At 44.4% G+C, this 13,080-nt stretch overlaps 1 protein-coding gene across 5 annotated transcripts in view; it reads right to left on the bottom strand.

The window, feature by feature from the left end:
- The window catches only part of RNF170 (ring finger protein 170), a 33,524-nt gene that overhangs the window by 3,306 nt on the left and 17,138 nt on the right, over positions 1-13,080 (bottom strand). For all 5 annotated transcript variants that reach the window (XM_024986311.2, XM_024986314.2, XM_024986313.2 and 2 more), the window contains 3 exons: positions 12,939-13,047; positions 7,748-7,821; positions 3,641-3,751 (listed from right to left, as the gene is read on the bottom strand). In XM_024986311.2, the coding sequence (XP_024842079.1) occupies positions 3,641-3,751; positions 7,748-7,821; positions 12,939-13,047 (294 nt within the window). The remainder of the gene's footprint in view (positions 1-3,640; positions 3,752-7,747; positions 7,822-12,938; positions 13,048-13,080) is intronic.

The following is a 13,080-nucleotide window of genomic DNA, read 5'->3' on the forward strand; positions in this document are numbered from 1 at the left end:
TATTAATAAAATAAAATTCAAGTCATCTCTACTTTGAGTTAGTAAAATAAACTAACGAAGAACCTGTGTGTAGCATTAAGCTGAGGCTTGAGCTCAAGTCTCAACTTTAAGGTTGGACAGATCTGGGTTTGAACTCAAACTCAATCCCTTATTAGCCAGGTGACCTTGAGGAAAGTTGTTTAACCTACTCGAGATAAGTCAGCATCTGAGTATATGCCACAAGGAATATTAAGAACTAGAAAAGATATTGTTATAAAAGACCTTTATAAATTGCCAGACAATATATATAAAACATATAAGTATATATATACATTATATAAATATACAGACACATCAACTTGGATGGCTCTGACCATCTAAGAGTATCAATGAAACTGATTTCCTTCTTAGGATGTTTATTCTGTTGAACTTGAGTTTAAGTGAATTACTAATTGCCACAATGATTTTTGGAATGCCAGGCCTTACCCTTATCTGGAAATGATTATTTTTCTGAATATATACAGACTAATAATTAGATTATATTTGCTCTGTAAATATACTGAAAACCACTGAATTATATACTTGAAACAGGTATGCTTTATGGCATGTAAATCACATGCAAATAAAGTTGTTTCAAAAAGAAAAGTACCCATGCCTATTTGTATGGCCTCGTGCAAGTCAGCTGACTATCTGACTGCAGACTTGTCGCTTGCTCTGTGCAGCTGCTGGCTGACTGCGCGACCCGCAAGGTCCTGTGTAGTGATGAGGCGCTCTTCAGTCACTCCCTTGAGGTCCCATTTCTGAGGGGCTGGGAGATGCAAGAGAAACTGGCCAGGGGAAGTACGTCACCTCCTGTGGTCATTCCACTGCCCACAGTTCACCTACTGCTAACCATCTGCATAAATATCATAAATCCAACACTAAGTATGTATTTTATTTGTCTAACAAGTGCCATCTAGGTTGAGAGGGAAATGGAGATGAAAATGGGAAGAAGTGAGCTAGTGATGAGAGAACAGTTTTAAAAACCCCACTAGATAAAATCTTATAACTCCTTTTGGAAAACTGATCACAAAACACAGGAATGGTGTTTTTTAGAACCACTTCCTATGTCAATTTTCTGTTCTCTATGGAAGAAGCTAATATTTAAAGCAAAACAGGTATACAGCTTTCACAAGGTCTATGGTAAATTACTTCAAATATTCTAATGACCAGCTGATACATCCTTTGAATACTTCTCTGTCCTTTATCAGAGCTATTTTGTTCAGTTCTCATACTGTATCATTTACACAAAACCTGTAGTAATTAGATAAGAAAATATGAAATGGGCCATCAAGAAATATTTGTGTATTAATCACAGTATGACTCCAACTCTGAGGTAGAATACCAAACTAAGAGCTAAATGTCTTTACTAAATTGTAATTTCATCACACACCAAGCTTTCTTACTCATTAAGTATACATCTGACACACAGAAAATAATTGAGCAATGGTTTGCTTCACACTTTAAAATATCGATGAATATCTTTAAATGAATTTCTTTAACCTCAGTGGTAGTTCCTGAATTTGAAACACTGATTTTCAAAGAATCGTCCTAAGATGCCTCTGGAGGATATGTAAGAAAACTGCTGGATAAAAAACAGCAGAAGAGGCTCCCTTTTAAATACCCAAGGAGGATAGTCGTGACCTGGTCAAGCTTTTCTTGCAGCTTAGATGTCTAAAAGACTGGCCCATCACCATCCACAACAGGCAAACTGTGTATGCCTTTAAATGTACCTGCCGTCACAAATGAGGAACAGTACGTACATGGGAGCACAAGTCTACACAGGTGTTTAATACAGAGGTGTAGTGTCATTTCTATCTTAAGGATAACGCTAAGTTACGTGCTGCTAAGCTAAGTCGCTTCAGTCGTGTCCAACTGTGCAACCCCATGGACTGTAGCCTACCAGGCTTCTCCATCCCTGGGATTCTCCAGGCAAGAACACTGGAGTGGGTGCCATTTCCTTCTCCAATGCAGGAAAGTGAAAAGTTAAAGTGAAGGCGCTCAGTTGTGTCTGACCCTCAGCGACCCCATGGACTGCAGCCTACCAGGCTCCTCCGTGCATGGGATCTTCCAGGCAAGAGTACTGGAGTGGGGTGCCATTGCCTTCTCCGAGTTAGACAGCATATTAAAAAGCAGAGACATTACTTTGCCAACAAGGTCCGTCTAGTCAAAGCTATGGTTTTTCCAGTGGTCATGTATGGATTTGAGAGTTGGACCATAAAGAAAGCTGAGTGCCAAAGAATTGATGCTTTTGAACTGTGGTGTTGGAGAAGACTCTTGAGAGTCCCTTGGACTGCAAGGAGATCCAACCAGTCCATTCTAAAGGAGATCAGCCCTGGGTGTTCATTGGAAGGACTGATGCTGAAGCTGAAACTCCAATACTCTGGCCACCTCATGCGAAGAGGTGACTCGTTGGAAAAGACCCTGATGCTGGGAGGGATTGGGGGCAGGAGGAGAAGGGGATGACAGAGGATGAGATGGCTGGATGGCATCACCGACTCGATGGACATGAGTTTGAGTGAACTCCGGGAGCTGGTGATGGACAGGGAGGCCATGCTGCAGTCCATGGGGTTGCAAAGAGTCAGACATGACTGAGCGACTGAACTGAACTGAACTGACTGAAGTTCTACAGACAGTAAGGCTGACCGTGTCCCAGGCACTGAGACTACAGTAGTGACTAAATAAACACGGCCCTCACCCTTGTGAACCATGTCCTGAGAGAATGGTAATGAACAAGGTCGGAGGGCGAGGACAGAGACCACCCTGGTTGATGAGGGACAGCCTCTCCGAGGAATGTCTGTTTACGGACAACCCGAAGGATGAGAAGTCAGCCAGGAGACAAGCAGAGGGACATGCGTTCTGGGCAGTGCCCTTCACGTTACGTCTCGTGGCTGAAACGCCAGGAACATCCCGCTGGGATGCTCACTGAGCAGGTGGACGTCGGGGCCTAGAGCTTCCCGTATGGGTTTGTACTGAGTGTGTTCTGGGTTTTGAAGTACATATTCAGTCACACATGCACTTCTAGAATCCTCTGTTGCATTTGGAGAACACTGGGATGAGTCAGTAAAGTGTGAGTTTTTAATCTATCAGGTGCCTTTTGGGGGGAGGAGGGACAGCTGTAGAATTAACACAATTTCTTTTAAAAATTGAATGCTTTTAAATACCTGACATACGAAACCCTCAAAACTTAGGATTACTTAAGGAAACAATTCAAACAGGGTAAATAAACAGAGGAAACATGACTGTAAAACTCCCTCCAGAAGTTCTCAGTTATAAGTTTCCCATAAACAACCCCTATTAGAATCACGTAAGAGTCTGATAATTTTACCTTTCCCTCCAATGTTTTCTATTGCCTTTTTTTTTGGCCGGTGTCACTTTCTTAACAAGTTTTATAATGCCATTTTTTTTTTTCCAAAGTTTTATAATGCCATTTTTAAAAGATAAGAAAACTAGTCCTTGGGAGAACTCTAAACCAGTTGCTGTAACAACAATGATGAAGGTGAAGAATTTACCCAACACATCCAGACTTTTCACAGCTAGAGAGTATTTACTGGTAAATCTCACTTCACAAAAGACAAGTATCCCTGCACTCTAACTCTGCACCCACTGCAACATTACTTACAGATCTGGGCTGCCCTGAGAATCTCCGGTTATAATCACTGATATCCTGATGCAATGAGACAACATCCTGAGACTGGTCATTTTCACCAAATACTGGTAGCAGTAAAGTCACCTGAATATTACAGAAAAAAAAAAAAAGTTTGCACACCTTTCTGAAGCATTAATTTTTTTCGTCTTGTGTTAGCATTCAGTAAAATGAGATAAGCTTCTGAATTCAGATTTCGCTCATTTCTTTTAACAAAGGCCACACAGGCGAGGAAAGTAAGTTATTGTTTCCTTACAATAAAATCCAATTCAAAATGTTGTTTGCACTCCTGTAAAATAAAATGAACAATGGTTCAAAGGCTTTTCAATCCACACCAGGGAGCAAGTCAGTGGTTCTCTCTTTGGGCTAACGGATATTTGAAGATACAAGAACGATGAGAAAATACTCGGGAGCAAAGTGACATAAAAATATATATACTAATTATTTTGAAAGAGAAAAATTAGGGATTTCATCTTCAATTAAAATCATGACTCCTTATCCTCAGCGGCATCTGAATTCTCTTTGAATGCCACCAACCACAATACAGACATGAAGTTTCTGCATCCATCTCTACTATGATCAAAAGTGTAATACTTGACACTCTCGTATAAAGTATACATTTAACCCTGTTTCCTCTGTGGAGAGGTGAGGAGGATCACAAACGTCCTGGGGCTACATTTGGGTAATCTGAAGATGATGGAACCTCAAAAACAAGTACACTTAAAATGTAAGAGCTCCCAGAGAAATGGGAAGTGGTCAGGACAGATCTGGGTTTCAATCATCTCACTGTGTTTTTGACCCTTCCTCAGCTCAGCTACAGAACCAGGACTTGACTGCGCAGATGCTTCCCAAGCAGCAATACACAGGAGCCACTAAGAGAGAGCAGCAGGCGACAGGAACAGCAGCTGCAGGCGCTTGTTAATACACTGAATTCTTCACTGAACATTAACTGAGCACCTGCTCTGGGCCGGGCTTCCCTGGTGGCTCAGACAGTGAAGAATCCGCCGTGATGAAGGAGACCTGCGTTCGATCCCTGGGTCAGGAAGATCCCCTGGAGAAGGGAATGGCAACCCACTCCAGTATTCTTGCCTGGGAAATCCCCTGGACAGAGGAGCTAGGTGGACTATAGTCCACGGGGTTGCAAAGAGTCGGACTCTGAGCAGCTAACACTTACTCTGGGCGAGGCAGTGTGCTAAATGCTAGATACACACAAAAAGTGAAACTGCGGCCTTGACCCCGGTGCTCACAGTCCCCTGGACAGAAGGCGAGGCAGGCTTGAACGCAACGGTCATAAAGCACTGGGGGAGCCGTTACAATGGTGCCAGAGGGCAAGGACCTCCTCTGTCTGGGGTGTGTAGAACGCCTGACACGCGGGCTTGCCCTAGGAACAGGGCTGGACCGCTGGTGTGTCAAGTGTGCACACCCAGGGGAAGCGCGTGAGCCTGTTGCGGTCATGGCAGCAGCGTGTGCGCGATCCCCAGTGAAGCAGGTGGTCAGGCAGGTGATGAAGGGGCCGCTTCCTCTGCAGTTGGGGAACCTACAAGCTACTGTATTACAAGAACTGTATCTCCAGCTTCTAGCCTCTAGTCGACGCAGGTGTGGTCCAAAGGATGCGAATATACATATGCCTTATGAAAAGCCACGGGGGGTGGCAGGAAGAGAACAGGTGCCGGAACTAGTCTTCCATGTAGACCTTTGGCCTGGCCTCCGTGTTGCTGGCAGAGATGAGAGGTGCGCCAGCAGGGAAGCTTCCGCATCGACCGCCTTGTGAAATCAGCCGGAGAGGTGGGACCAAAAAAATCACTTTTCTCCTAATCACATGGCAAAAAGGGCGACAGAGGCAGAATCTGGAGATGAAGAGGCAAGAAGAAAGGAGAGAAGGCCTTGAACCTCTGTCTCTCTGAACAAAAAAGAACGAGGTGATGGTGGGGAGTGGTAAGCCAGAACGGCGGCTCAGAGGCACACACGTGTGTGTATGCTTCTGTTTGTGTTTCACAATACATTCTACATGGTTTTATATATACAACATCCAAAAATCAGGCAAAATCAAACAGTAATCTAGACGAGCATGCTGAGGCAATGAAACTATAAAGAAAATCAAGGAAATTGGACTGTTACAATAGATCAATTAGGCTGGTCCAGATTAGGACTATTAGGGTAGTTAGAACAGCAGTCCTGACAGTCACATGGTGGTCACCTCTAGGAGAGAAAGGTGGCGAGGGTGGGGCAGAGACTTGGACGAGGTACTGCAGAGGCTTCTGGGGCTGCAGCCAGTCTCCAGTTCTTCATCAAGGCGGTGGTTACTCTGTTCAGTTCAGTCGCTCGGTTGTGTCCGACTCTTTGTGACCCCATGGATTGCAGCATGCCAGGCCTCCCTGTCCATCACCAACTCCCGGAGTTTACCCAAACTCATGTCCATCAAGTTGGTGATGCCATCCAACCATCTCATCCCCTTCTCCTGCCTTCATTCTTTCCCAGCATCAGGGTCTTTTCCAATGAGTCAGTTCCCCACACCAGGTGGCCAAAGTACTGGAGTTCCAGTTTCAGCATCAATCCTTCCAATGAATATTCAGGACTAATTTCCTTTAGGATGGACTGGCTGGATCTCCTTGCAGTCCAAGGGACTCTCAAGAGTCTTCTCCAACACTACAGTTCAAAACCATCAATTCTTTGGTGCTCAGCTTTCTTTATGGTCCAACTCTCACATCCATACATGAATACTGGAAAAACCATAGCCTTGGCTAGACGGACCTATGTTGGTTACTCAGGTGTGGCTTTGTGGTAAGTCAGTGAGCTGTACTTTATTTTGTGTGCTTTTCTGTATGTCTGTTAGAGTTGGCAAAGAATTTTTGGAAACCTGTTGCTCCTTCTCTGGTTCTGTTCTGTGGTCTGTCTGGGTTGACGGCTTTCCTGTCTCAGTGGGGCTGCCAGAGGGAGCAAATTGAGGCGCTCAAGTCTGGCTGCTCGACTTGGAAGCTCTTTGTCCTGGTCAGGACTTCCATTTGCCCTGGAAGACCTCCCACACGTTCAGGACTCATTTTCAGGCATGTATGTTAAATGAAAAATTAAATAAAGGAAAATTTGAAAAACCATGTACGACTGATAGAACACCCCACTTTGCTATATTTATTAATTGTAAAAGAAAGAACTTCAGTTTCTCAGAGTTTTCAGTATTTTGTATCTCCGGTGTGTCAAAGGAATGGAGACCATTTGGTGCATCTCACGTGTCCTAACATTTCCGCCTTAAATATGTGTTTATAAAAGCCTTCCTCCTGATGTAGCTTCTGTATCAACTAGGATGGTCTAATCTGTTCTGATAATGCAATGTGGTTGTTGTTGCCAAAAGAGACTTTTTCAAAAAAGTATTGTTCATCATTTAGAGCTATCTGGATCCTCACCATGGAAGGGGAGATGAAAAATAAAGTACAACCAAAAACTAGTTTTTTTTTCAAAAGAGGTCTATGTGGGGAATATTTGCTTAAGCCTGATTGCTAGTTCAGTTATTCCTTTGCTGGAGTTACAGCAAAGACTTCTTAGGATTTGGAGTGTGGGGTGGGGGACTCATTTACCAGTTTTTTGTCTCACAACAACTAAAGGGATATCAAAGGGAATTCCCTTCTTTGGGGCATCTTACAGACATTTAACAAAAATAATGGAGAAACATCACAGAAGCTTTGGATAAATGAAGTCCTGTTAAAAATATAAGAATAATTCAAGAGTCAGATACAGAAACTATATAATCGTGTCCGACTCTTTATGACCCCATGGACTATACAGTCCATAGAATTCTCCAGATCATAATACTGGAGTGGGTAGCCTTTCCCTTCTCCAAGGGATCTTCCCAACCTGGGACTCAAGCCCAGGTCTCCCACACTGAAGGCAGATTCTTTACCAGCTGAGATACCAGGGAAGCCCAAGAATACTGCAGTGAGTAGCTGATGCTTTCTTCAGCAGATCTTCTCAACCCAGGAATTGAACTGGGGTCTCCTGCATTGCAGGCGATTCTTTACCAGCTGAGCCACAGGGAAGCCCAATTTATAAAATGGACTTGTATAAATGATGTTTTCTGGACACCAACATTACCGTTTGTCTACAGATCGGACAACTGATGGCCCCAAGCCACGAACCGTATCTCCAGTATGCAACAATGCAGGTACCTAATGGGAAGAAAACATCAATACTGATGTTGTTAAGTCCATATATCCCAAGAAAGTTTCATATATTTGAAATATTTTAACAACATCATCTACTTTAGAATGTTTTTTACTTCATCCAACCAACTCTTCAGGCAAATTCAAATCTAATAACAATTCCTAGCCACTGAAATACATTTTAATTTAAATTACAAGCTATGATACAAGCATTTTTACAATCAAAAGCAAACATGAAGCCAGAGTCTATAAAACTCTTAGAGGAAAACATAGGCAGAACACTCTGACATAAATCGCAACAAGTCCTCTTTGACCCACCTCCTAGAGTAATGGAAATAAAGACAAAAATAAACCAATGGGACCTAGTTAAACATAAAAGCTTTTGCACAGCAAGAGGAAAAGAAAACCTTCAGAACAGGAGAAAATAATTGCAAACGAAGCAACTGATGATTGCTCTACAAAACATACAAGCAGCTCATGCAGCTCAGTATCAGAAAAACGAACCCAATCAAAACATGGGCAGAAGATCTAAACAGACACTTCTCCAAAGAAATATATACAGATGGCCACAAACACATGAAAAGATGCTCAACATCACTCATTATTAAGAGAAATGCAAATCAAAACTACGGTGAGGTATCACCTCATACCAGTCAGAACGGTCATCGTCAAAAATACTACAAACATTTAATGCAGGCGAGGAGGTGGGGGAAAGGGAACCCTCCTGCACTGTTGGTGGGAAGGTAAACTGATACAGCTTCTATGGAGAACAGTATGAAGACTGCTTAAAAAAACAAACAGACAAAAAACTAGGATTAAACTAACATGTGACCCAGCAATCCCACTACTGGGCGTATACCCTGGGAAATCATAATTGAAAATGACACATGTAACCCCACGATCAGAGCAGCACTATTTACAACAGCTAGGACATGGAAGCAACCTAGATGTCCATCAACAGGCGAATAGATAAAGAAGCTGTGGTACATACATATATAGAATGGAGTATTACATTTGAGTCAGTTCTAGTGAGGTGGATGAACCTTGAGCCTGTTACACGTAGTGAAGTAAGTAAAAAAGACAAAGATCGTGTATTAATACATATATATGGAATCTAGAAAAATGGTACCGATGAACCTACATGCAGGGCAGGAACAGAGATGCAGACGTAGAGAAATGACCCGTGGGCACGGCGTGGGAAGGATGGGCCAAACTGAGACAGCAGCACTGACATATACACAGCACCATGTGTGAACTTGATAGCGAGGGGAAAACTGCTGCAATCGCAGGGAACCCAGCTGGGTGCTCTGTGATGACCTCGTGTGGTGTGATGAGGGGAAGGCAGGAGGCTCAGAAGGGAGGAAATGCACGTATCTATACGGCTGACTCACGCTGTTGAATAGCAGAAACCAATATAACGTTGTAAAGCAATTATCTTCCAATTAAAAAAAAAGCAAGCGTAAACTGCTTCAGTGCTGTAAGGCTTAACAGAAAGTATTGCATTTCTTATGCAAAATAAATAACTGAACATGATTGTAAACATGATAACTGACAAATCGGTGTCAACTTTCCATTCCAAATTTGATGCATGTGTTCTAAAAACACAAGTTCCATATTTTTAAAAGTTTAGAAAATCAAGATGCTTAAGTAACAGTAACTAGGTAATATGAATAAGGAACCAAAGGATACAAAGATTACATGCTTCCTGCCCAAATAAAGTTCATAATCCAGTTAAGTAATTGAGTCAGTTTTTATACTGGATGGATTGGACTTCTCGTGTCGACAAGCAGTGAAACAGGTAAACACAGCCTAATGGGAGGATTTATAGACTCTAAAAAGTGGTGGTCACTGAGCTCCGTGTATGTGCACTGAAGCTCAGACTAGTACCAAACGAAGAAGGAACATTTTTTAACACTGGCTGACGTTTACGGAGCCAGTTCATGTGCTTCTCTGCAGGCTCCCGTTTCTCGGATTGTCCAGGTTCCACTGTGCATCTGAACTAAGTGCTTCCTGGTTTCTGCTAAAGTCTTCTGTTTTCTTCCTCTCACCTCAGCCACCCAGCTTAGCCCTCTGTGTTCCTCGTTCTGATTCTTCCAGATCAACCACATGTCCACAATTCAGAGCGAGCACTGACAAGTGGACTGAGGATACCAATGCAACACACTCAAATCAATCAGAAGGTCGTTGAATCCTGAACTGTCATGTTAACTTTCGATACACAAGGAATACAGAATTTGAACCCAACTTTGTGGGATCAGTAAGATTTAGTTCGGCAGAACACAGGAGGGAGGATGCTCCAGGTTTTATAGTAAAAAAAAGAGTACGTGCCAGAGGCAGAAACAGTGGTACCTGAGGGGTCTGGTGAGCAAGCCAACGGCTGAAGCCTCGGCTGGCCCACCTGGATGTTAGTGACTGTGGGGGAAACTGGTTCAACAATGCAAAGATGAATTTAAATGCCAAACCGCCTGTATCTGGGATCTTCTGCTCTTAGTGCTGTGTTAGATAATATTTACTAAATACCCTGAGCAATCTAATGTCATATGGAATCTACGTGAAAGCAAAGGATCATAATCTGTGAGTATTTCCACCATCGGTAATGACACCTCAGATCTATCTAGTACCTTTTCACCCACAAAGTCCAGTGTGCTTTGACACATGTTGACTGATTTAATCTTATTTCCACAAATTGGAATGTAGGCGTCCTTGTTTGCACATTACGTAACGGCCGCTCGCCTACGCTGGAAAACTATGGGCCAACTAATCAGACACTCGGTTCACACACATCTGCTGGGATGTGCCTGATGCTTTTTCTTGCTTCCTCAACTTTTCTCCTCTTTAAACGGGAGATCCGGGACATCCCTGTGGTCCAGAGGGTAAGATTTCACCTTCCAATGCAGAGGGTGTGGGTTCAAACCCTGGTTGGGGAGGATTGGCCACATGCCTAGTGGCCAAAAAGAACCAGAATGTACACCACAGGAGCTATATTGTAACAAACTCAATCAAGACTTCAAAAATAGTCCACATTAAAAAAAAAAAAAAGTTAAAAAATAAATAAATAAAAGGGCGATCCACCTCAACTGGATGACGGGAGAGATGACTCAATGACCTGAAGTCAGGCCACCATCTCTGCGGATCTGCTTATTTTGTAAAATGGGAATGAGACCCCACAAGATCACCGGAGAATTAAATACAATAACGTGGGTTACAAATGCAAGGAAGGGGACGTGGGGGGCTGCTGGTACCCTTGGCTCTGTAAAGGCTCAGAACCGTAGTTCACACACGGAGCTGAGCGGGAGTGCCCTCACACACCTCATACCAACATCCTTGAACTGCTGTTCCAAGCAACACATTCCTGTTTACTGTGAGGCTGAATAACTAGGTGCTGTTTTTTCTCTTTTTTTAACCTTTGGACCCACAGACAGTAAATAAATCTGTCCAACAAGTAGAGCAGGGTAAGAGGAGGAGTCTAACCTATTACCTCAGACCCAGAGGTAAAAACCAAGCGCACAGCACAGCCATCTTTCGGCTGCCGGGTTATCTGCTCAGTGAATCGCCAGGGCCCGGCCTGGCAAACAGACTCCGTTTAGCCAGCCAGACCTCCCAGATTCCCAGGCTGGCCTGGGGTCCTGGGCAAGAGGACATCAATGTGGTCAATGTGTCAACGTGGTGACATCAACGTGGCCGGGGCCACGGCCAGACTCAGCGAGGGGCTCCAGCTGACAAGGACCAGCGACCAGAGCTCCGAGCAGGGAGCAGCTGTTTTCTCTGATGACCGTTTAATTCCCCCCACCCCTCTGATTGTGCATTACTTTGCTGCTCACCAGCATTTCCAACAGATAACTAAGGATACACACTGAAATAGGTGTTTTACAATTCAGTAGCTCCTTAAGGCTAAAACTTGAGGGAAGAGGCTGAAATTAACGGATGAGGCAATAATAGTCTGGCAAGCACCACCGGAAGGAGCACGAGGCACAGAGAATCCTGCGTCACCTGGACAGGTTCCAGACTCTACTTCATCCCCAACAGCGTCAAGAGGAACACGGTACACCTCAGAATTCTGAATCTCAGACGAAAGATACAAAGGGGCGAGGGCAATACGCAGATCAACGTACGATATAGTTTTAATCAGTCTGGACGCAGAAGCTGGGTACAGCCTGGGAGCGATCAGAACCCTATCTTGGTTCAAATGGAAACAGTCTCAATAAAAATCAGGTCTAGTGATGACAGAAACCTTAAGTAGAGAGTCGCGGTATAAACCAGTGATCATGCAGAATTCGGCCCTGGCTTTGACATTAGACCGGGTTTAAAACCGAGCTCTGTCCGCCTGCAGCTGGGATGCCCTTTGCCAAACCTCAGCACAGCTGCACCTCAGTCTCCTCGTCTGTGGGCTTGGAGGAGACGCGGGTATGTTGTGTCCAGCACACAGCAGGCACGGAATAACTGAACTTCCCCCATCTCCCGTGACCACAGCCAGCAAACAGCTACAGGATACCCCACTGCTCTCGATGAACTCTTTCTGGAAGGTCGGGAAGAACATTCAGGGGTAGACGGCACCCACCCCCAGACTAAGGGTGACATCAATGTCTCCTCTCGTTCCTCCACATGCTCCAGGGTTACCGAGCCTCTGGGGGGTCATGCAGGAACAGAGGGAAGAACCTTTGCATCGACTCAGAGTGAGAAAGGGGTAGCAGAGCCGAGAAAAGGTCTCGGGCAAGGTCCCTGAGAGAAGACCCTTCCTGACCCTTTGGAAAGAAGTAACAAACGAAGACACCTGAAAGGTGATGAGAAGAGGGCTTCAGCGACTCCCTTGTGGTGCTGATACACTTACTATTCAAAGAAACACAGTGCTGTTTACTGGGGAGGTGAATAACTAGGTTTTTTTTTTTAAGCCCACAGACACTCAATAAAAGTTGCTGACAAGGAGAGTAGGATCCCAGAAGCAATCCATCCTACTCATAAAAATACAGACGGTGGCGGAGAGAAAATTAGGACTCGCGCGCGCACGCACGCATGCACACACACAGGACTCGCGCGCGCGCACACACACACACACACACACGCGCACACACACGTCTCGGTCTAAACAGTCCCTTTTACCCAGAGGAGCAGCACCGTTTGCTTACCGCAAAAGAGATGTCCACAGTTGGTCTCCACGGGGAGGGAAGCTTGGTGTAAGCAGATCGGACAGTACATGTCAGTGTAGAACTGCTGTCGGGCGGCAGCAGGTGCATCCTGGTGAGAAAAACGCGCGCACGTTGAGACACG

Source organism: Bos taurus, chromosome 27, assembly GCF_002263795.3.
Source record: "Bos taurus isolate L1 Dominette 01449 registration number 42190680 breed Hereford chromosome 27, ARS-UCD2.0, whole genome shotgun sequence".
In the NCBI taxonomy this organism is placed as follows: Eukaryota; Metazoa; Chordata; class Mammalia; order Artiodactyla; family Bovidae; genus Bos; species Bos taurus.